A 25055-nucleotide genomic window follows, 5' to 3' on the forward strand; every position below is an offset into this window, starting at 1 on the left:
ACCTCCAAAGAGTGGCCTTATGCATTCTTACATAGGTTTAAAAATTTCTTCTCTTTTTTCATTTAATTCTAGTTACAACTTGCAAGTTTAAATTTTAAACTTACTTTTTTTTTCACATGGTTTAGGATTGTTCGTTGGGTGTATGTGAGAGTAATTGGTCTGCCTATTCCTTCGTGCATACCAAAATTGGTAATAAGCTTAGCACATGACAATTAGAGCAACTAATTTATTGTCGCTTCAATTTACATATGCTACGCAACATGCATGAGATGTCTATGGCAAAACAAGTATCGTATATTCAATTTTTATACTTTTTAGTTCATGAATTTATTCATAGATTATGAAAGATATTTAGAGAAGTTCCATTTGTTTAATTTAAGTTTTTCATTTTTTAAATATATAGATAAATATGGATTCACTTAAGCTCTCCGCTAGCACACTTAAAAGTGTGACTCGTGAGAGAGACTTGGAGGAGGAGCAAATCTTTAGGGAGCTTTACTTGGAGCTCGAGGAGATAGACCGGCAGATCTCTCGCACTCGTGCGCACCGTGCTCTTGTTGTTATTCACCCTCGCGCTAGTAGCGATGGAGCTTCCACTTGGGCATCCATATCGGTTGCCCGTGATGCTCGTGGGACCCTTAGATGCTACACATGGCATGGGTGTGGCTCGAGAAGTACTTCTAGTTCGGCCCAAGAGGACATATCTATAATTTCTTCTCACGCAGAGCTTAGAGAGGCCAAGTATGATGACGAGGGCAATGTCATTAGTGAGGGTGATTTTGTTGAGGGTGATGGCTCCTCAAGCGGCGACGAGGATGCTTCCACCTTCAATACGGAGAGTGATATGAGCACCTAGAGTAATCATGTATCTTGATTCGGATTGAGCCATGGATGATGGCTTTTATCTCAATCCATTTTTGTATACCTTTTGTGTGAGATTGCACATCTAACTCATAATAAAGTTGTTGGTTTCATTATTCATGCTACACTCTTGAGTCTTGTTTCAACTCTCTTTTGCAATTTTGACTTGAATCTCTAAGTTTACGTTTTTAACTTTTAAGTCCAAACATTAAGCTTATACTTAAAATTATATGTATTTTTTCTTTCATTGGACGCAGGTCCAAGATTTATTATTCTGATAAGTATCGTACTAGCATCGAATTGTACTAATCGGACGCCATTAGACAAGACAACCTTGGGAGTGTCTATGTTGTTAAATCTTAAATTGTAATAGAATTTAGGATTTCTCAGCCACCTCAGGAAACATACCCGTTACACTAAAGCCCAAAGATTAGAGCAGTTGTTGGAATGGAAGCATTTACAATACATGTGATAAAGATTGGACATCCACATTAAAGTTGACGTGCATGAGAGTGTTCTAGATTCAAATTGTGGCCAAATTGTATTGGAATCAAGGGGTAAATTGGATGCAGTTGGTCCTTAGTGAAAGCCAAATGTATTTGAATTTTTAAGTGATCAGTCTATATCATAGTGTACTACTAATTCAAGCAATACAAGTTAATGAAATACTGCAAGGGGCATTAGTTTTGGGGCCAATCAATTGTCCAAGATTGTTGTGTTAAGATTTTATTTCAGATTTATGAATTATTTCCTTGCTGTAATTAATGTTAAATCAGGTCATCTACCACCCTATCTAAGAAGGAAGGTTGGTTTTACTAATCTTAAACAAGCTCAAGGGAAGATGAAGGTTCAAGTAGATTGATGTAGGAGGCACATAAATTTTGAGATCAGGGAGCTAGTTTTATATCACATTCCTAAGTTTGGTAGGACTGTGCTTAGGGAGGACCATTCCTCCAAATTGGCATAGGGATATCATGGTCCTTATGCTATACTCTGTAGGGTTGTGGAGGTAGGACTCTAGGAGGCACTAAGATTTTAAAATTGGGGAGCTAGTTTCATTTTACATTCCAAAGTCCAGGGCCATCACTCCAAATTGGTACACAGATATGATCCTTATCCTACTCTACAAGGTTGGTCAAGTAGCTTACAAGTCAGAGCTTCACTCCACTACTTGGATGCATGATGCATTTTATATCTGTGAGCTTAAAAGTATGTGGGACCTCTGTTTTCAGCCTCATTGAAACTTACCTCTATCATAGATGGTGGAGAGATTGCTTACATTCCTATTTGGATCATTTGTTAGCATGACTGCCACCTTCACAATAGCAGAGTGGAGAAACTTTTGATTGAGTGGAAGGGTATGCTTAATGATGAGGTCAATTGGGAGCCAACTACTTTTGTCTACCAGCATATATTCTCTACTCTCCCATGGTTGAACTTTTGTAGTGACACTTTTACCCTTTGTGTACCTTTGGGGATAAAATCTTAGGAGTAGGGAGGGATTGTAAGAAATCTAGTTTGTTATCTAGAGCTAATCTTGGAATTTATGGAGGAGGGCTCTTGGAAGCTGCATCTTATGTTCATAGTCTCTCTCACTCTTTTGAGAGAGCTTTCAATAGAGCCTTGGGTTTTGGGTTTGTGTAGAAAGCTAGCTTACACCCCATCTCACAAAGGGTTACAATGTGCCTTTTAGCTAAATTTTAATTAGTTGGAGTTGTCTCTTTCAATTTCATCCTCTCTTGTCATGCTTCTTGAAGTTACTCTCTATTTGAGACCTTGTGCATTTAGATCTAAGGAATTTCACCTGTTCTTAATACTAAGAAGAAGGCCCTTCAATGATCCTAGGGAAGATGCATTTCTATCTTGGTGGTATTTTTGGCACGTTTGGTCATGTGGTTCCACTTCCAACATGGGTTGTAAGTGCTATTAGTCTTGACAAAGGTCCATAAAATAGTTGTTTCTAATTTGTTCGTGCTCTTTTACATAATAGCTCAAGTTGAAGATGTGCCTAGAATGGAATCCGTGTTTGTACCAAAATTGGCCAAAGTAACGACTTTAATCTTTGGAATGTGATGTCAACATGCATTAACCCTCGAGTTGTGGGTTTTGTGTTTCAATTTCAAAGTCTTGAGAATTTCTTTGATTTTTTGAGCATTCTAATGTTGAGAAACCACTTCTTGAGTTTACACACTTCATATAGGGTTTGCACTGATAGCCCCAAAAAGGAATCGTGTCTACATTTTGGCCAACTTTTCAGTGGGCGATAGCTTATTCCTATAAATAGTTATTTACTTCATTCATTCCACACTCCACATCAATCATTCTTCACCCTTTTTCTGTTGTCACTCTGACCCTCTTCTCTCCGCATGCCGTTGTTGCCCACACCCCTATCAGAGGACATCACAATTCGTTATCTTTAGTTGTCACATCTTTCCTATAGTTGGTAGCGGCACTCCCATCTTGGTGTCAGTCCTCCGTAATTGGCGACCTCTTCCACTCCCTTTAGGCTTCATCAGATTTGCGTTTGGCTACTTGGAAACCTCCTCAACATTTGACACCACCTTCCCCAACTTGGCATTAGCATCTTCTTGCTTGGCGTCACCCCACATTTGGTGTTAGTTTTTCTGTAGCCCTAGATACTTGCGTTTTTGGGTTGAAAGGCTTCACAGACTGTGTTTACCCTCCTGGAGGTTGTCCCTTTATTTGACATCATCATCCATCACCTGGCATTAGCATGTAGGTTGCTCTCCTCGCATCTCATAGCTTCGACACACTCAGGGATTTGCGTTTTGCTGCCAAGGCCACTCCCTGGCATTTGAGGACTATGGTTCGCTCCCTCGACAGCTGATGATCATCTTTCATATCTGGGACGGCATTAGAGGACTATGATTCGTTCCCTCAATAGCTGTCCTTCTCTTTCCAGTGATTACTTCAATACTCCATTGCTCGGAGGATTGCGTTTTGCTCCATTCACTGTGTAGATTCCCGTGAGTGTTCCCGCTTGATTCATACAGGACAGTGTAGGCATCTTTTGAGCTTGAGCTACGTTGTATCAACCTTTTCTTCTCATAGCATGATTTAGTGTATCATCACCGTGTTCTTGTGTTTCTAAGTTTCTCCTCTCTCAGTATTTTCCGTACACTCTCTATGTTTCTCCTCGCAAACCCTACCGACTCTCTAGTTTCTTTGCCATTTTTTTGACATGGTATTAGAGCTAGAGGCACTTAGTGAGCCATGAAGATCCTCTGCATCAGAGAAGGCAAAGACATGTTGCGGATTTGGCATCATCTTTTGATTGCCCCCCTTCATTTCCGCTATATCACTAGGAGACAGAGATACCCTTTTCTTCCTCTCTCACCCACCCTCCCTTTTGCAGGTCGACAATTCAATGCTATGATTTCTTCACAAGCATATGGACAGATTGCTGGGTGCTCCTCTTCCGACATCATTGGAACCCCCACCGATGCTTGCCGACATGGATGTTTGTTGAGCTACATTGCCGGAGTATGTGTCTACCCCCAAGTACTCGTTGTGCCACCTCTCTCTTTTGGGCCATAGAGTTTATTCTGCATAGGCTTTTAGATTTTTATTCTCAAGACAATAAGATGCATCCAATGCACACATTGAGCAAAAGGAGGATCGTTAGGTGCCATGGCCTCCTTGCGACAACCACAATGTGCTACGGAGGTTGCTTCTACTTCTTCTAGGGTTTCAGGAATGCCACCTTGACAACCCACGGTTCTATAGTCCACTCCACTGAGAGAGTGATTGTTGGATATCGTCTCCTTGGCAGTCTGCTCCTTCATGAGATAGTAGCTGTTCGACACCTTCCATTACTTTCCATTGAGAGAGATTGTTGCTTGCCCTTGACTCTGGCTGAGCCTCACATTTCCCCACCCTCGATTACTTAGGTTGGAGAGGCTACCTTTGGGAGCTCCTTGATATCTTCGATACCCCAGATACCTTCTGCGGCATGATCGGTGGCACTTCCTTCGTCATTTAATGATTTGGAGTTCATGATCCATGAGGTTTAGATTCCCTCTCTCTTGCAAAGTGGGATTGAGAGGGGGATGTACTCTTTTCGCCCTCTGAGGGGGTTCCTACTTCTTCTTTCGCTTTAGAGGGGGACCTTGCATCCCCACCCTTAGAGAGGGCACCTCTCATCATGAAGTTCTTCACCCACCCTTAACTCTTTTGGGATGGGTATCTTAGAGCAGTCATTTCTCCTATTGATACCCAGGATCTTCAGGCAACGCCTAGATATAGGTGTTGGTGGTTCAACTGCAACTTGGTGACAAGGTCTTCGAATTCCTTCTAGTATGGAGTTAGAGAGCTAGTGGCTTCTCTCCCGAGGTGAAGTTAGGTTTTTCAATTCATCCCCTCTACTATTGCTTAGTATAGGTTACCTTTCAGGTGGAAATCTTGGAACTTCAGGATCCTCTACATCTTTTTTGTATTTGGCTTCGCTCCTGTTTCTTCATCCCTTTTTGGGCCTAGGAGGGGGTGTTGAGAAACCACTTCTTCAGTTTACACACTTCATTTGGGGTTTTGCACTGACAGCCCCAAAAAAGGGCTCGTGCCCACATTTTGGCCACTTTTTTAGTGTGGGCACCTACATAGTGGTGCGTCACCCTAGACAACTTATGCCTATAAATAGTAGTCACTTCATTCATTCCACACTCCACTTTAGTCATTCTTCACTCCTCTTCTTCCATCACTCCGACACTCTTCTCTCCTCATGTTGTTACTGCCTACATCCCTATCGGAGGACATCATAGTTCATGGCTGTCTTCAACCATCTTTAGCTGGCGTATCTTTCCCATAGTTGGCGACAACACTCCCACCTTGGCGTTAGTCCTTCATAGCTGGCGACCTCTTCCACTCCCTTCAGGCTTTACCAGATTTGTGTTTGGCTGCCTAGAGACCTCTTCCACATTTGGTGTCACCTTCCCCAACTTGGTGTCAGCATCTTCTTGCATGGCATCACCCCACATCTTGCATCAGTTTTTGTAGCCCTAGATGCTTGTGTTTTGGGTTGATAGGCCTTTGCAAGCTGCGTTTACCCTCTTGGTGGCTGTCCCTTCATCTGGCGTCATCATCCATCACTTGGTGTCAGCATTTGGGCTGCTCTCCTTGCGTTTGATAGCTCTGACACATTTTGGGATTTGCGTTTTGTTGTGGAGGCCACTTGCGGGCATTTGAGGACTGTGATTCACTCCCTCGACAATTGATGATCATCTTCCATATCTCCGATGGCATCAAAGGATCGTGGTTCGCTCCCTCAATAACTGTCCTTCTCCTTCCAGTGATTACTTCGATAGCCCACTGCTCAGAGGACTGTGTTTCGCTCCCTTCACTGTGTAGTTTCCCAAAGGTGCTGCCATCTAATTCAGACTTGAGAGTGCTATTATCTTCTAAGCTTCGGCTTTGCTGTATGAGCTTTTTCTTCTCATAGGATGATTCAGTGTATCATCACCGTGTTCTTCTGTTTCTGAGTTTCTCTTCTCTCAATATTTGCTGTACACACTATGTTTCTCCCCGCAAAACCTACTGTCTCTCTGGTCTCTTTGTCATTTTTGGACATCTAATTTGAGGGGCTGGCTTTGGGAGGATAAGGAAAGGGTTTGAAACAAATTTCTGTGTTTGGAGGTAGGTCGTTCCCTTTTCGCTAAAGTAGAGGAATTGGTTTATCCGACCATTGCTATGGCTCCCCCTGTCCCTCCCTCCCTCGATTCTCTTTTTTTTGGATTATGTGACCCATTTACCAACTTGGAATCATGTTTCTGCATGCTTTCTTGGGACCAGGGGGGATACTTCGGTAATCACAAGTGTACTTATGTCCAGTAATCAGCTGTGTGTATGGATTAGACATGCAACAGAAGAAGGATCCTAGATTTTTGAATAAGGCCAATGCCTTAGATGGTGAAGCTAAATGCTTTTGGAAGCAAGCTCTTAAAATCTGTAAAGCTACCAATGCAGTGCATTTGAAATATTTTCACACATTTACAGTCACAAAATAAGGCTCTTGCTTGCTTATATTTGCAAGCTTTTTGCTAGTTTCAAAACTTCATTATGTATGGACTGTTGATCTACTGTGCCATTAATTTTCTATTAAGAAGAATGGGCACTTTGAGAATGAGTTCTGGTGCTTGAAGTTACAGGGAGAAGCTCCGAGAGTAAAACATGGTTTTGATTCTTGAATACACTTTCCGATTCTAATCTACTTAAGTTTTCTCAAACAGATTGGTATTTTGATGGAAGTGTTTGCTTAGAAATTAAAGTATCTCATTGTTCATTGGATGGTTTTCCTAAGCAGGTTGGGCTTCTGGATTGAGTGCTGGAGAAATAGATGAAAGCTTTGACTATGCTTTTTTCACAGTCACTATTGAGCTCACTGACCTTGGGCAAAGTAAGGGCAAACTCTTTCAACTTGTAGGGCATCTATAGCTTCTCATAAATTTTTTGAGGAGTGGCTGGTGCATTCCAGACCACTAATCGAAGAAAGCAAAAATTGTACATCTAGCATTGCTTATTTCTTGTTGTGAACAGAACATGTGGAGGACATTATTAACTTTACATTCCAGTACATACAAGTATTGCAAAACGAAGGTGTCACACAATGGATCTTTGATGAGGTATGGACCATGAGCTTCTTCATGTTATACTGCAGAGCATATTAAGGATGATAAGCTACTATTCACTGCAAGTCCTTTATCGAATCTTATCTGATATTGCATATCTTCAATTAAATCATGCACCTGCTATGAGTGTGCATTATTTAGTGACTTTTCTACATCATGATATCCAGGTAAAGGCTGTTCATGAGACAAACTTCCATTTCAGGGATAAAAATGCACCATTTGACTATGTTTCCTATTTATCTAGCAACATGCAGGTCAGATTCTTTCTGGTTCTTCAGTACTTCATGGATAGTTTTACCTTGGAGGTTGGGTTTCATTTGAATAAGAAATTTGAATCTAGCAACATGCAGGTCAGATTCTTTCTGGTTCCTCAGTACTTCATGGATAGTCTTATCTTGGAGGTTGGGTTTCATTTGAATAATAATTTTTTGTGTAATGATTTTATACAAGGTAATATGTGGTTCCCTGTAATATTTTGGTAAGATGGCAAAAGACAGAGGCTAGGTAAATTACGTGTTACTGACAAGAGCAAAGTGTAATAACAGTTGAGCCCAGGTGCGAGGATTTGGAGAGGTGGGGCCCAATACAATTCTTACTTTTGCGGATGCAAATATTTTTAGAAAAATGGAGTATGTTTGTTGACATCTGCCTTACAGTGAGGGCAGCAAAACACATTGGCAATGCTTCCAATTGATTGATAATGCCCTCACAGGTCTGCTGCTGCCACCGCCCCTCACAACTGTCTCTCGACTCTTTCCTCTTAGTGCTGCCTCCCTGCCTGTTGCGGCCCCTGCCCACATTCTCCTCCAGTCCTGTCCCTCCTGTACCATTGCTCCTCTTTCCTCTCCTGCCTGCTGATGCCCATGTGGCTGGTGGTTGTGGTCACCAGCATGTCTTTGTCAGAGTGCAAATGTTTTGAAGAGTGAAAGAGAAAGCATGAACTATGATAGAAGGAAAGAACACATGAACACAAGAAACTCACAACGAACAGTCAGTGGAATCCATAAGATGAAGCATGAGATGTGCATTACAATACAAGTTGGCACCAACAGAATGATGACCAGCACCAGTGCCTCCCATCCCCCTCTCTCCAAGGATGCAAGATGATGCAATAAAACACTCAAGAGTGGAGTTGAGCACATATAGAGGCCTTGGGGCGAGACATGAGACAAGTGAAGAAACCCTTAAAGCTTTAGGGCAAGACACAACACAGCTTGAGAAGCCCTAAAATGGGCCACCCAGCTGCCTCTGTTTGGCATCCAACTAAAGGCCAAATACAGTGCCTAAAGCCCATGATACATACTTAACTAACACCCTTTCTCAAATCATGGGTGATTAGTACAATGAAATATACAACAATGTCCAATACCACAATAGTTATTTGCAAGAAGCTATAAATCAAAATATAGGCAAATAATGACAATCAGCTAGGACGATGAATACTCAAGCAATGGGTGATCAAGCCATCGCCAAGGTACCTCAGAAAGACACTAATGTGAATGCCATTCATACTGAATCCTTGATCACACAAAGTGGAGATAAGTCGAATCATGGACCTAGCCCACAACAAGTCCAACATTTTGAGCTGCTTGACTAATTAGATGCATGTGGCAAAGCTCCCTCAATGTTGCACATTTATCTTGGTGTAAACCTAAGAGAATCAAGAAATCAACCATTTACTTGGTTTTATTAATGACCTAGCCCATACCCATGCATGGTGCTCAGTGCCTAGGCCCCAAATGTTTAGGATCTTATTACAAGTTGTCACAACTCTATAGAAACAGAATTTGTATCCTTTTTCATTAATTTGTCTATATAATGATTTATTAAATTTATTTCCTTTGCACTAATTAGATATAAAGAAAAGTGCATTGGAGCTGGCCACTGATGAGTGGTCATATGTTATGGTGGACCTATGTGGCGGGTTAGAGAAAATATAGTTCACACTTCCACCTATATGGCCCGATTGGGCGCCTGTGACCAGAACTTACGCATATCAGGGTTAGACTCGCACACAGAAAGGATTGATGCCTTGAAGTGTGGGCTAGATCCACCAGAACAGACAGTTACAATCAGTCCTTAAATTTTAGGAGCCTCGAATTAGCCTAAAAATGCTAGTCCTAAAAAATAGGGATGTCATTCTAAAAATAGTAAGTTTTGTACTCGGACTGTGCTTACTAAATTTGGTTGTTTCTATTCTTGACAGTATTTAGTCCAAAAAGGAAGGCCATAGAGAAGAGACAAGTGTTAAGACACTTGTCACACAAGTTTCCAAGTGTCCCACCACTTGTCACATCTCATGACATGTGGCTGGACACTTGTCTTGTGCTACTCCACTTTCCCCTTTTGTACTAGCTCTTCCCTCTCCTATAAATAAGAGCTCGTTTTTCTTCATTCAGCATCATTTTTCTTTGCTATAAACTCATGTACAGCACCCACAGATAGCTAGAAACTGGCCCCATCCATCCCCATCATCATCCCCCACTTCTCCATTATCAAATTCCTCCATATTCCCTCTTCTATCACTGCTGTTTTACAGGACAGCAAGCCTGTAAATTCATTACAGTACCTCCTTCTCAAGCTCTTTCTTCCATTTTAGCAACAAGAAGCAAGCCCTATCCATGTACTACTGTTCAACGATGGAGAAAGGCTGATTTCCCCTCTTTCTTTTCTCATAGCTGTAAAGAAATCAGTTCTTATCATTGCATAATAGATAATGCATGTGTGTTTGTACATCTTTGCATGATCTTGTGAGAGTGAGAATTACTTCTTCTCACTCTCAGTTTGATTGTAACTGAGCTCTTCCCTAAGAGACTTGGGTTGAGCAGAAATACATTCCTTCGGGGGGGGGGGGGTTGCCCATCTTCAACCCTCAATCTTGTCTCCATTACTTTTATATTTTCATGGCTGTAATTTTGTGAGTAATTTTCATTTTCAGCTTTAAGTGTTCATTCTTTTTTATATTAAATCTCGAAAACAAGCGAATATCATAATTGTTAAGCATACTACGTTGTTCGGGGCGTTTACAGTGGTATCAGAGCTTTGGCTCGGTCCTCACCCCAACACTGGTAGTGCTTACAATTATAAGTTTGTTTGTTTTCTGCCCTTGGAGCCGATCAAGAAGTCCAACTACTTCTAAGAGGCAGTCCCATTCTACTTCAAGACAAAGAAAGAGATCGCGTCGAAGCTCATCCTCTTCTTCAATGTCATTTGGCGCCTACTCTGATGGACTCTCTTCTAGTGACGAAGAGTCACACCCTTCTCGTGGAAGACCTCATCATCGTCAAAGGCATCGACATTCTTCACCCTCATCTCCATCTTCATCCCCATTAAGCACTTCATCATCTTCAACCTCAAGATCCGGGCATGGACGAAGGCATAAGAAGAAGAAGAAGACTAAGTCACTATCTCAACTTGAAAAGAAGATCAAGTTCAGTATGTATGATGGTTCCCGAAATCCTGATCTTCTTTTGAAGTTTATTCGTCAATTTCAAATTTTGTATGGTCGTGACAAGTATAAAGAAAAAGAAAAGATTAAGTTTGCAGCTTTACATTTAACCGACTTAGCCCATACTTGGTGGATGGGGTTGGAATATGATCATGCTGTCCCAAAATCATGGCGGTTCTTTGTTCGCATGATACAAAGCCAATTTCTTTTTGTTCATTTTAAAAGAGATGTAAAAATGGAATGGGATCGGCTTTGGCAAAGGAAAAATGAGTCACTTGGTGACTATACCAAGAGATTTTGGGAGCTACTTTTGAAGGTCCAACATTTCAAGAAGATCAGCAGTTCGGAAAAGCTTAGGAAGTTTCAAGGAGGTTTGCATTTTAAACTTCGTACTGCTCTTAATCATTATCATTGTTCTAGTCTCAGGGAACTCATTAACCATGCTGAGATATGGGAAATGGAGCACAATGGCAACAAATTATTCCAAAAGAATGATAAGAAGAGAGTAGCTGATGATGAGGAGTATTCAGCCCCAAATGAAGGACAAAAACAGCGGCAAAAGCAGCCATCAAATCAAAAGAAGATGAAGCCCTATGCACCTGCTAATGCTCCTCAATTTCGCTCCAATCTATACCCACAAGCAAAGCAACTTTCCGAAGAAGAAAAGCAACGCTTCATGAAAAAAGGGAAGTGCTTTAAATGTGGACAAACAGGCCACATAGCGAAGCAATGTCCAAACAAGGGACAAAGCAAGGTTTCTGACAACAAGCCTAAGTCGCCAGTGAAAATCAATGCTATCAGTGATGGATACATCTTTTCCCATTCAAACTGCACTTTGGGATGAGCTAAGTGCTCCTTATATTAATATGATTCTCCCATGAGATTAGGTTATTTGAGATTCAAACAATTTCTCTCAACCTTCTCTCTCCTAAGCCCACACTTCTCTTATTTATATGATCATTCATGTATGATGTATCCACTCCCATCTATGTAGTTGTAAGCTGTAGGTAGCAATAGCACATGTAGCATTAGGTTTTGGCATGTTACCCTTAAATATTCATCTTATATACTCTAATAGCATTGCTATTTAGACTTGAAATATCTATTCTATTATCTTTAGTCCAAAATAATTAAGTTTTTTTTTTCATACTAATATCGTACCATACCTTATAAAATCTCAAGGTACCATTTAGTACCGTATTTTATCATACCATACCGTATCATACCTTTCATATCCGACAACTATGATCCTTGTTCTCATTCTTAACTCTAAACAATGTTCTCATATTTCATGACATCTTGGACCTCGGTGCTTAGAGCCAAAGAGTTGCTGAAAATTTTCCAACAATAAGCTCTTGCCTACCTACTCTTTTGAGCAAAACATATGTCTACCTTTTAACACTTAGCCTCTCAACTTATAGGACGGTTCCTTTATCTTTTATTAGTGTTTCATGGTGGTTTTCACATCTATTGTTTTCCCACACAGTAATAAAGTATCACAAAAGAAAAAGTCATGGGTACATGTGAAAATAAATATAGTGGGGCTCTACCTCAACGCTAGAATAAATGAAGTGAGTGCTGTCTTATATTTCTGCAAGAGAGACCACTTTTTTGCTTGGGTAATGGTTATGGAATTAAAGAGATTTGTGACATGAATGTGTAGCCTTATTTGAATTTGAGGGTTGTTTGTACTTGGCACAGCGGTATCCACCTGAAGATTGGCTAGCGGGCTCATCTTTGCCTCGCACGTTCAATTTTGAGACTATAATGTCGGTAGTCAAGATGCTTACACCTGAAAATGTTAGGTGAGATTCATATTTTGCAGAACTAATGTGCTTTGTGTGGTTTCACATCATTCAAAAGTCCATGGGCTTGTTTGGTGTAATGCTTTCTGTTGCTTGAAGCTTTAGTATCTGTGTATCTGAAAAGGTAAAGGTAGTTGGGAAGGTTGCTGCAGGGCCTAATCACTTTCAAATTACATTGGATATTCAGCACACAATGATGCATGTATCTGAAAAAGTGAAAGGAGTTGGGAATTAGCCTAGGGCCTACTCATTTTTAAATTACATAATTTTTTCAACACATGCCAATCTCTATGCATGCCTCTTTCATGTTCTTTTACTTAGGTATGCATATGTATGCCATACTGTATTAGCATTTTGTGCATGCTTGCAAGCCTCTACATATGTGTGATGCATGTATGCATCTTGATGCATAGAGGAGTATTTAAAGTTATTCCTGCAAAGGTTTCTCATACTAACTTTGGTGAAACAGCCAAGGGTTCAGTATGGCTTTGTCAAAATAGAAACTTACTAATCACTTAGCCGTGTTTGACATGTGTTGGGAAACAATACTTCCTTAGATAGTTTTGGTCTCTAGAAGAGTTCAAAATTTTTCCAAATTTGGCTTGTGTGATTTGCAAGTAAGGAGGGCGTACTGGACATGAGCTGCTATTGTTATAGATTGTGATATGTGTGTCCTCTACCTTCCTAGGATCCATAATTCTCCCTCTTTTTCACAAAGTAAATCTGTGATTTCCAGCTTAGGAATAAGCTAAGATACAATGGAACCCAGTCAACACAAAGAAGATTGCAGGGCAATCTCTTGGGCTGTTTGATCTCAATGTAGACAATCCTGTACAATGTGCTCAAGAGAGAACATGAGAAGAATGTGAAAGGATATGCTTGGGGGGAATCATTAGAATCCCAACTTATTAAGAAAGCATTGCATTTCCTCTACTCATTCTTTTTTTTCTATAATAGATTTTCTACTAGTCTATGATGCTAGAAGGGAGCTTCTATTTGTTACAATGTCTTTCAGTCCACCAAGGGCTATTGACGATTTTGAACCTTCCTAGGATCATGGCATGAAAAGCAGTAGTATCATCTACTTGAGTGCTCTGAATGTTATCCTGAGAGCCCTCCTGAAGGCCACCCTGACTAAGTGACAATTCTACAGCCAATGTTTCCAAGTCACCTCCTTTGCCACACATGTAGAGAGATACAATCATTGGAATCCTGAACAATGAAAAAGCTTGACTTATTAGATTGTCTGATAAGAAGAGGCTTGACTTTTTTGACCATGCAATTGGGAAGAGGAAAAATCTTGTTCTTTTCGCTCTAGAGAAAAGAAATCTCTATTAATGCTTGCTGAGGCAAAATATACGGCGGAAGAAAAGGCAAGTAAAGAGCAGCTAAGTAAATGATAGATACAGTGATTGAGTGAACAATCAATCTAGTGGCTACAATGCCACATTGTATGGCTATGTGGAATAAATTAGACAATAATTCCAAAATGGTCATGACCAAGTAAGTAGATACTCTATGACCTTATCTATACTTATATCCATCTTGAAGATCCTTGACGCTGGCCAATGTTTTGTCATGGAATTGTGTTCAAATTGTACTCATTGGTCAGGTAGGCCTCCTAGTGGCGAGAGCACCTATCTTAGAATAATGATTTTTTGATTTTTTTGTTCGAAGAGTGTGGGTCCTTACAGCTCTTTCCTATGTCAAGGTAGTGTGAAGGAAATGAGCACGAGCCTACTCCTAAAATAGTTATAGTATTCCCAAAATGGTTAATTGTTCCATGTTCAGTAGCCATAGTTTATAACCTCCTCTTCAATTAAAGCTTGCTAGCGAAGTTTAGAATTTGGATAAGATAACCAAAAGGTGGAACAATAGCTTGAAGACATTCTGGAAATGGGACCTTCCCTTAAAACACAGGTTGTGAAAAAAAATTAGATCCCAAGTTTGTCCGTGTTTTGAAAGAGCTTTTGTAGCTCATTTGCTGAAAATTGCTAAACAAAGTGGCCAAAGTGATGACCTCATAATGGAAATTGGGCACCGAACAGTTCCATTTTTCCCCAGCTATCATTTTCTGTGTGTTGAGATTGCTGTGTGGTCAGAGCAGAACAGTGGCAGAGCTAAGAAGAGAAGCTGGTAAGAAAGTGGTGGGGTCCCCTGACCCACCCCTGCCCTGCCCCATCCTACCCCTGCCCCTACTAATTGGCCAGGTCAGGGCCTGAGGCAGGGAAGGATTGGCATGGGGGCAGGTTAAGCTTGTGGGTGTAGTTGAGAGAGAGAGAGAGAGAGAGAGAGAGAGAGAGAGAGAGGTGTGGATCAAGTCGGTGAAGCGATGGTGGATCTGGCTCCCCCCTGACCAAGTGACGTGCTTCCTGCGTTGTGGGAGACCTCAGACCTGCGCGCGGTTCATTCTGCCTTGACGTCAACATTGAGCCGTGCCCTTGACCTTTCGCCCTGCCGACTTGTCTGAAAGGGGCGCCTATTGACCTGCTCGCTTCTGACAGACATTCGCGAGAAGTAGGGCACAGAGCAGGGACGCGACAGATCATTCAGTTCAACGAGCAGACGGGCGATGCCTGGGCTCTGGATAGTGGAGACGACACAAGCCGCCAGGAGAAGAGGCAATTGATGTGGCATTCAGTCCAGCCGGCAAACAAGTGTCCACAGGATAGTCCGACAGGCCACGGTTTTTGGAGAAACAGGTATACTTCATCTGCTGCCCCGCCAGCCATCTGCACTGCGTTTGCTGCCCGTGGGTGCCTGCAATGTGCATGTTGCTGTGCCAAGAGAGAGAAAGAGAGACATAATCTGGGAGCACGCGACTGCGACCCTGCACAGATCAGAGATTTTACTTGCCCCTGTACACATAGAGAGAGAGAGAGAGAGAGAGAGAGAGAGAGAGAGAGAGAGTTGTTAAAGTGGTGATACAACATGGCTGGTTTGGACATGGACTTTATTGACCAAACGGTGGCAGCCCTTGGTCCGGATTCTGAAACAGAGGAACCAGAGGATATGGTTCCTTGCACAGAGGAGATGCCACCTGCTGTTGACTTCCAGCTTGTGGGCAAACGCACCAAGCATTACTTCGGAAGATACAATGGATCTGTTGGGTATCTCACACGCCTTACTTACGCCTACGCTCATATGGGAGTGTGCGGGTGATCACTAGGACACTGGGGCACTTTTTACTCTCGGTAGGAGAGGTTTTTTCCCCCAGATTATGTGTACTATTTTGTATGTGCTTGTGGTGCACACTTACGGGCACTTACTGTGTTCGGGTGTGAACAGCCCCTTATAACTCTAAGGTATAAGGGTTATCATTTGTACTTTCAGCTTACTCTCTATTCAATACTATTGCATTGGGTGTCGTGCTCAACTCTGTCTCTCACTCTCACACTGTCTACTGCACTTCAGCTGCACCTCGATCCTCTCCCATCTGACATTTGGTATCAGAGCTGGTCAGCAGCTCTATTCGGTTCCCGAGGACTTGCGTCAGCACTGACAGCTCGTCAGTACCTGTCTGGTACAGCACGTGCAGCCTGTACCTTCGTCAGCAGCCACGTCACTTGCAGCTCAGTCCTGCCCGTCAACAGTCGTCCACATCTGCAGACGTCTTCAGTCCAGGCGCAGCCTTCTCTGCCCAGCGCGCTGGTTGCAGACGCCCCCAGCGCCACCTGCCCAGCGTGCCACCTGTCCTGCACAGCGTGCTATCTGTCCTGCACAGCGCGCCCTGCCCAAAGGCCACCTGTCCTGCACAACGTGCCGCCAGTTCTGCACAGCGCGCCATCTGCCCAGCACGCGCGCTGTTCGTCAACGCAGTCTTCGACAGTCCTGCCCGCCGTTTTTGACCACGTGCAGCCCGCCTGCCCATCGCGACTGGTCAGCCCGTTTGACGACCTGCTCCCGCCTGCCCGCCTGCCTTTGTCACGTCAGCAGCTCGCGACGTGCTGCACGCCCAGGTAAAATTTTCAAAATTATTGTCATTCCAGCCCAGAATAAAATTCTGGAAGCGGCGGTTCACACGCGGTTGGCACAGATTTACTGGAAAAGTAAATTTCATGCAAATTTCTGACTGAATGGTCAGAAATTTTGGGGCTTTTGTGTATTTGGAGGACAGATGCATTTAAACTGCTGATACAGTCACAGAACGACTGTTTTTGACAGAGATTTTGGCAAAATTTTGGGGCTTTTGATGTTTTAGTGCTGCTGAGCACTAATTGCACCTTGGGAAGCGTGCATTAGTGACAGTTTTTTGAAAGAGTACCCTTTGCACATTAATTGCAGACTTGTGTTTGCTGCAATTTCTGGAAATTTGCAGATTTCCAGCCCGTACTGCATTGACATTGCTCTATTGCCTTTTGGGAAATAATGGCAAATCAGGGAGGAGATGTATTCACCTATGTGTCCAAGGAAGACCGATTGGATGGGAACAATTATTCCCTTTGGTCTTTCATGATGAAGAATGTATTAGTGGCAAAAAATTTGTGGGATTATGTCAGTGGAGAGGAAGCACGACCGGGAGTTGTGGCTCCCGCTACTCCTCCTCCAGGAGGACGTGCAAGAGGGCAACCTCAGCCCCCTCCACCTCAGCCGCAGCCACTTCCCCCAAGAACTGCAGCTCAGAAAACTTGGGATACACGGGATGCACAGGCTATGTCGCTGATTGCATTGGCAGTTCAGCGTTCTATCATTCCTCATATTCGTTCAGCAGCTTCTTCATAAGAAGCTTGGTTGATATTGGAGCAGATGTTTGCAGAAAAGAATGAGACTCGCATCTCTTTCTTGAAGAAAGAGCTAGAGACTCTAAAGATGAATGAGGGTGATTCTATGCAGGATCATCTCAACAAAATTCAGGACTTGCGGGAGCAACTCATGAATGTGGATGAATACTACTCAAATGCGCAGCTGATTTCTACGACATTGAATTCACTGCCTCCCTCTTACTTGGCTTTTCATACTGCCTTGAACCTCACTATGAGGATTTCGAAAGAGCCCATCACTTTCATTCAGCTTGTCAGTTTGCTTCTAGAGGAGGAACAAACTAGACGGAACAGTGGTGTGGATGGTATAGCCTCTGAGCAGGCTTTTATGTCAAGGCAGAAGGGTAAAAATAGCCAAGGGAAAAATGCTTCGCAGAGTTCTGGTAGTAGTAACACTTCACAGACAAGTCAGAAACAGGGGGGCACGCAAGCCAAGAAAGGAAAATGCCATTACTGCAAGAAGCCTGGCCACTACATCACTGAGTGCAGGAAGCGCATCGCCAAAGAGAAGAAGAAGGAGTCAGGGATGTCTGTTTCTGCAGCTCCTTCCACTGCTAGTGAGTCCGCGTCCTTTGTTGCAGACAGGGACTATTGTTTTTACACTTGCAGTTATGATGTCTCTTGGGCTGATAGAGCATTTAGCTCTACAGAAGATGCTGACACTTGGTTCTTTGACAGTGGTGCTTCACGGCATATCACATCTCGTAGAGATTTGTTTGCTTCTCTTGGTGCACCTCCCGTTGGGAAGTCTGTTCAGTGTGCTAATAATGCATCATACCCTGTTCGTGGTATTGGGGAGATTCAGCTTACAGCCATTGATGGCTCTATTCTCCGCCTACAAGATGCTTTGTATGTGCCTGGCATTAAGAAGAATCTGCTTTCCATTTCTTCTATGGCACGTTGTGGTTTGCAGGTCACCTTTGATGATGACCGTTGCATGGTCCGTGACAAGGAACACATGACATTGGTCTTGACAGGTTCTTTGTGTCATGGGTTATATGAGTTGGATGCTCTTTCGGTAGATCAGTCTGCATATTTGACATCCACTCTTACTCCTGCTATGTTAGAGGCAGAGTTATGGCATGCTCGTTTGGGGCATGTAAACTATGGCAGCTTGATGCTATTACAGCGTACTCAGATGTTGGATGGATTACCTCTCTTGGAGAGACCTCCTGAGCATTTATGCGAGGGTTGCATTTTGGGCAAAATGCATCGTTTCTCTTTTCCCCGTGATGTTGCTTTTAGAGCAACAGCCAGATTGCAGCTTGTGCATTCGGATGTTTGTGGGCCCATGCAGACACAGTCATTGGGTGGTTGTTACTATTTTGTAACATTTATTGATGACTTTACACGTTTGTGCTGGGTCTACTGCTTGAAAAAGAAGTCAGAAGTGTATGATGCATTTTTGGCTTTCAGTGCACTTGTGGAAACTCAGTCTGGTTGCAAGATTAAGACTCTCCGTTCGGACCGAGGGGGGGAATACATGTCCTCTATGCTGAATTCTTATTTGCAGCAGAAGGGCATTATCCATCAGTACACTACTGCATATACTCCACAGCAGAATGGGGTAGGAGAGAGGAAAAATCGGTCACTCATGGAGATGGCCAGATGTATGCTGAAGGCAAAGAGTTTGCCTCATAGTTTTTGGATGGAAGCCGTCATGTGCGCTTGCCACATTTTGAACAGATGCCCTACCAAGGCCTTGAAAACCGTCACACCTTTTGAGGCTTGGCACAGCCGCAAACCTTCTGTTGGCCACTTCCGTACTTTTGGGTGTCTTGCATATGCCCATATTCCACAAGTACTTCGAAAGAAGTTGGACAACAAGGCTGTAAAATGCATCTTTATGGGATATAGCAGCGAAAGCAAAGGCTACAGACTCTATGATCCCGTGACCAAGAAGGTTTTTGTCAGCAGGGATGTTGTATTTGATGAAAAATCAGAATTATCCTTGGCTGGTTTTGATACATATCAGGCTGCCCGTGATGTCTTTGAAGGGCTGCTGCCCATCACATTTGGTGATTCAGCTGGTACTTCAGCAAATGAACCTAATGTTCAGCCAGCTGCTCCTATGGAACATGCAGTAAATCAGCACATTGCTGAAACTGAAATTCAGCAGGAACTTGTACACAGTCAGGAAGCAAGACAGGTGCCTAGATGGTACACGCAGACTATGAGAGATAGTCATTTGGAAACACCCTTGGCTGGTCGTACTCGAAGGCAAACTCGACTGCATGATTCAGCACATTCCATGGAGTTTGTTATGGCAGCATGTACTCATGATAATGAGGAGCCTGAATGTTTTGAGGATGCACGACATAGTGTGCATTGGATGGCAGCCATGCAAGCTGAATTGGATTCTATTCATAAGAATCATACTTGGGATTTGGTGTCTTTGCCAGTTGGCAAGCGTGCCATTGGTACGAAATGGGTCTACAAATTGAAAAGGAATGCAGATGGATCCATAGATAAGTACAAGGCACGGCTGGTAGCTAAAGGCTACGCACAGAAAAAGGGCATTGACTATGAGGAGACCTTTGCTCCTACCTCCCGTATGACGACCATTCGGTCTATGATTGCCTTGGCTGCACATTTTGGTTGGAAAGTGCATCAGCTGGATATAAAGACTGCATTCTTACATGGGGAACTTCAGGAAGAAGTGTATGTACAGCAGCCCATTGGTTTTGCAGTTGAAGGCTCAGAAAATTTAGTTTGCAAGCTGAAAAAAGCTCTATATGGTTTGAAACAAGCTCCACGAGCTTGGTACGCAAAGATAGATGCTTTCTTGCTTAGTCAGGGGTTTGTAAACAGCCCATCTGAGTCTACCCTTTATGTACATAAAGAGGGGGGATCCATGCTGATTTTGTGTCTATATGTAGACGACCTTTTGCTCACTGGAACACGTGCTGATCAGATTTCAGCATTCAAAAATAATTTACAGCAAACTTTTGACATGTCTGACTTGGGTATTTTGCACTATTACTTGGGCATCCAGTTTGTACATGATGCTAGAGGCATTGGATTATGTCAGTCAAGGTACATTGGGCAACTTCTTGAGAAGTTTGGCTTATGGGATTGCAAGCCAGTTTGTACACCCATGGAACCTGGGCTCAAACTGTCATTACATGATGACCGTGATTTGTTTGATATCCATACTTATGCTCCAGCAGTGGGATGTCTCATCTATCTATGCCACACTCGGCCAGACATACAGTTTGCCGTTTCAGTTTTGAGCAGGTACATGCATCAGCCTCGTATGTCGCATTGGCAAGCTGTGAAGCGTGTGTTTCGTTACTTGCAGGGTACTAGAGCTCTTGGATTGCTTTATGCCAAGGGGGGACCACTGCAGTTACATGCTTACAGTGACTCTGATTGGGCTGGTGATTTTGATACTCGTCACTCCACTAGTGGCAATTGTTTCTTTCTTGGCTCGTCATGCATTTCTTGGCTTAGCAAGAAACAATCCACTGTTGCCACGTCGTCATGTGAGGCTGAGTACAAGGCAGCCTTCACTACTGCAGTTGAGTGCGTATGGCTTAGACGTTTACTTGCTGATTTGGATGTATCTGTTACGGAGCCTACTCCTTTATATACTGACAGTCAGAGTGCCATCTCCCATCTGACAGGATCATCAGGAATGTTCTTATGCTCAGGTTGCTTTTGATTCTCTGGATTTCTGGATGTTGATTGGGAGCATATGTTGGAGTTTGCCAACACTCTGCTTGGTGATTATATTCAACATAATCATGAAGCATTTTCTGACTCTAAAACTGAAGATGTTTTGGAAGCCACTGTGGATCCTAGCTACAAAGTCTACTACAAGGGGAGTGTGTTGAAGAGATTTTTGTTGCTCCCCGAGGCTTTTATGAGGTGCTGTTGAAATCCGAGAAGCATCATGCCGATCTGCTGACTAAACTTCCATTGTTCTTTGATCGCCGTTTGGTCCATGTTGTGCCATGGTGCCCAATGGAAAATTTTCAGCGCTTGCTTTAACACGAATGCCTGATGTGGGTTGAAGTGGAAAACTGTCAGATTGTCTATTGGCCACTGTTAAAGGATGCCATGGCTGTTGTGGGCACTGTTTTCGTTCCCCCGAGCCCAAGGGCCACAAATCGTAACCGTTTGTGTATCTTATGGGACAGTGCTCGGAAAAGGCCTGCTTGGTTACGTCTTAATTTCTCTGGCATGCATCCTTTGCACTTTTGTTTGAAATGGGGTACCTTTGCAGGGCATTGTTTTTCGTATGGAAAATTGGGGCATTTTATGGCCGAATGTCCAGCGAAGCAACCGACTTTAGATGTTGAGCATATTTTGCCTCCCATGGAAGATATGGTGCTTGATGCAGTATTGCAGGATGCGACCCAGCCACCTAAAGTTTTGAATAAAGGCAAACAACATGTTTCGGGTTTGGATTCGCATGACAATGATTGGGTAGATGTACGTGCCAAAAAAGGTAAAAGGTTTGATGCTGGCATGGCGGATACTATGCCTGATGCTTCACAAGATTCCTTGCGTACTTATATGCGTAGGAAAGACATGTTGTCTTCAGAGCACACTACTCATGCTAGGGTTTCTCTGCTCCTCGCAATCAACCCACTAGGAAAGCATATATGGATGGTCCGAACGGCCCACTTGCGAAGTTGGCTTTTGATGCTAGAGGTAACGTGATTACCCCATGGGATCGTCGTTATCCCGTTCCATCCCCATGACAGTGGATACACCATCTACCTCTAAATTTGGCCCTTAGAACTCTTTTGCCGTGTTAGCTGATTTTTTGGATGTGGGAGTCATTCACATTCTAGCAGAAAGGTTAAATTGAGGCAAGCTTTGCCTCGTTCTTGATTTTCTTTTTTTGAATACACATGAAGATAGCCACGTGGAATGTGTGAGGTATTTGTTCTCGCAATAAGCAACATGCCATGTGGAGTTTATTGCATGAGCATCAGTGGGATGTCTTTTGTGCTGTTGAGCACAAGAGTCACGGTGAAGCAGAAAAAGTTGTGGATTGCCATGGGTTTTGCTTCTTTTATGCAGGGACACATGCCATGCATTATTCTGGTGAGCTTATGATTGTACATGAGAAATATCAGCCTGTTCTTATTAAAAATGTACATGGTCGTTTTGTGGTGATTGAAGTTTTATTTGAAGGAGAGATCTTATGGTTACTTGGCCTCTATGCTCCAAATGACCCTTTATCCTGCCGGGATCTGTGGAATACTTTGTAGACCTCCTTGTCACTTGGCAGACGTGGTTTTTTTATGGGGGATTTTAATATGTGTGTTGATCCTTCACAGTCCACATCAGAGCATTTAGTGATGGACGCTCCGGAAAGCCGTGTGTGGAATGCGTTTGCTCTTGCCGTACTTAAGTAAGGTCTCTGGTCATGGCTACATCCTTCTTCTACAGGGTTCATTTTCCATTCTGCGCAGTATATAACTACATGGTCGCGATTGGACCGCATGTACATCATGCAGGATGATGCTTTTCTTCCTAAGATGCTGGAAATGAAAGTGTTGCAGCAATATGCCTTGTCAGACCATTTCTCTCTACAGCTTCAGATGCTTGTTCAACCCATTGCACTTTTTAAGCAATTTTTGGATGGACTCCCTTTGCGTTTCAACTCGTCTTATTTGAAGCATTCAATCTTTCAGGGTTATATGTAGCAATTGATTGATAGATTTTTATTGGACTTCTCCTCTGAGGGCAATGCTTCTTTTGAACGATTGCTCTCTAATGTGCAGCGGGTTGTTCGGCAGTATGGGGTGCATCATGCCTCTCTTTGTTGGCGGCATTGACAAGCAGCGGAATTATTATTGGCTTTGGTTCGTTCTCTACTGGTGGAGACTCCAGATGATGTATTTCTGCTGCCATTGGCTGATCTTATTAAAGAGTTTTAGTTTAAATTTTATCAGCAGGCCAAATTGCAAAATTTGACCGAGAATTTGCAAGATAGTGCTTGTGAGACTCATAAGTTCTTTCGAGCTCTCCATGCATCTCCTGCTCGAGAGAATATAACTAGACTCCAGGATGCAGAAGGTCAAATGGTCATTGATCCTCAGACTATTGTGAATATGTGCAGGAATTATTTTCTAGACCTTCTTGGTTCTACTCCTTCACCTTCTGACCAAATTACTCATGCCCGCTTAGTTTTCTATGATTTGGTCTGCAATCAGGTTCCACATGACATGCAAACTACTTTGGAGAGAGGTTTTCGTGAGGTGGAGGTTATGGATGTTTTGTTACACTTGCCTAAGGATTAAAGTTCTGGTTGGGATGGTCTCACCAATGAATTCTTTTTGGTTTTTGCTACCCGACTAGTGAAACCATTGACGGCTATGTTTCAGCAGGTTTGGGAAACGGGGTTCATACCTTCCTCATGGAAAGGACTTATTAAATTGCTTGCAAAAGTTTCTTCGCCATCTATGTTGAAACATTGGCGACCAATTTCTTTGATGGGTTCGATGTATAAAATCTTTTTCAAGTGATGGCGAATCGGCTGCATAAAGTGCATCCTCTTCAATATGGTTTCATTAAGAACTGAAACATTCTGCATAATATCTTAAATGTGCAAATTGCTATTGACTATGCAAGGAACTCTAATCAGGAGGTGGTATTGATTCAATTGGAGCTGGAAAAGGCTTTTGATTATTTAGACAAGTCTTTCATTGTAGAACTTATGTCTACTATGGGCTTTGGTACTCGGATGTCTCGTTTGATCTACACCATTAGTGTTGGGGCTTCTTCACGAGTTATGCTGAATGGTGGTGTTACCGAGCCATTTGTCCTTGCACGCTCTGTGAGACAGGGTTGCCCTTTGAGTCCTCTCTTTTTTGCCCTTGCCACTCATCTGGTTCTTTCGATGTTATCTCATATGGCAGCTTCTACTCAGTTGGGTGGATTGTCTCTTCCTTTTGGACAGCACTTCATTAGGCAATCCTTGGCTGATGATAGCTTTATGATTTTGCGTGCGGACAAGGATAATTTTCGCAAAGCATTAGATGTTTGGACTCTTTTTTGTCATGCTTTTGGTCTTCATATCAATGCTTTGAACTCAGCCATTCTCAGTTGCACGGAGTCAGATTTACAGTCATTGGACTTGCAGGGAATGGTTGTTCCCTGTGGTTCCATTGTCAGGCATCTTGGGTACCCTTTGGGTATTGATGTTCGGCCGAAGCAACTACTAGAGTGGATTTCACCGAAACTGGCAGCTAAGTTTCTGTATTGGAAGTCACAGGCTTGGCCCTTCCATGTTCGCCTCAAAGTGGCTCAGACAATTATGTTGCCAATGCTCACATATTTCTTGGCAGTGCTGCCTTGGACTACTACTACATTGAATGCTCTTACTTAGTACATTCCTTTCATGTTATGGAAGGACTCCTTGCATGCAGGCATTTCATGGATTTCTTGGTCGCATGCATGTACCCCCAAATGCATGGGTGGTGGGGCTATTTTGGATCCCGAAACTCATATGCTGGCACTCCGTTGGTTTCTTTTTTGTGCCATGTGCTTGGATCATCACCCGTGGGTCTTTATAGCCCGT

The 25055-nt window shown here is 42.9% G+C and overlaps 1 protein-coding gene across 2 annotated transcripts in view; it reads left to right on the forward strand.

The window, feature by feature from the left end:
* The window catches only part of LOC148018275 (Insulinase (Peptidase family M16) family protein), a 220487-nt gene that overhangs the window by 94621 nt on the left and 100811 nt on the right, over positions 1-25055 (forward strand). The window contains exons 11-14 of one of the 2 annotated variants that reach the window (XM_087661217.1): positions 7178-7270; positions 7411-7496; positions 7757-7852; positions 12652-12755. In XM_087661217.1, the coding sequence (XP_087517343.1) occupies positions 7178-7270; positions 7411-7496; positions 7757-7852; positions 12652-12755 (379 nt within the window). Of the gene's footprint in view, positions 1-7177; positions 7271-7410; positions 7497-7669; positions 7853-12651; positions 12756-25055 lie in introns of both variants that reach the window. The other variant, XM_087661218.1, reaches the window with a different exon arrangement.

This window comes from Lygodium microphyllum, chromosome 21 (assembly GCF_053477565.2).
Source record: "Lygodium microphyllum isolate KBCC chromosome 21, Lygodium_microphyllum_v1.1.10, whole genome shotgun sequence".
Classification (NCBI taxonomy): domain Eukaryota; kingdom Viridiplantae; phylum Streptophyta; class Polypodiopsida; order Schizaeales; family Lygodiaceae; genus Lygodium; species Lygodium microphyllum.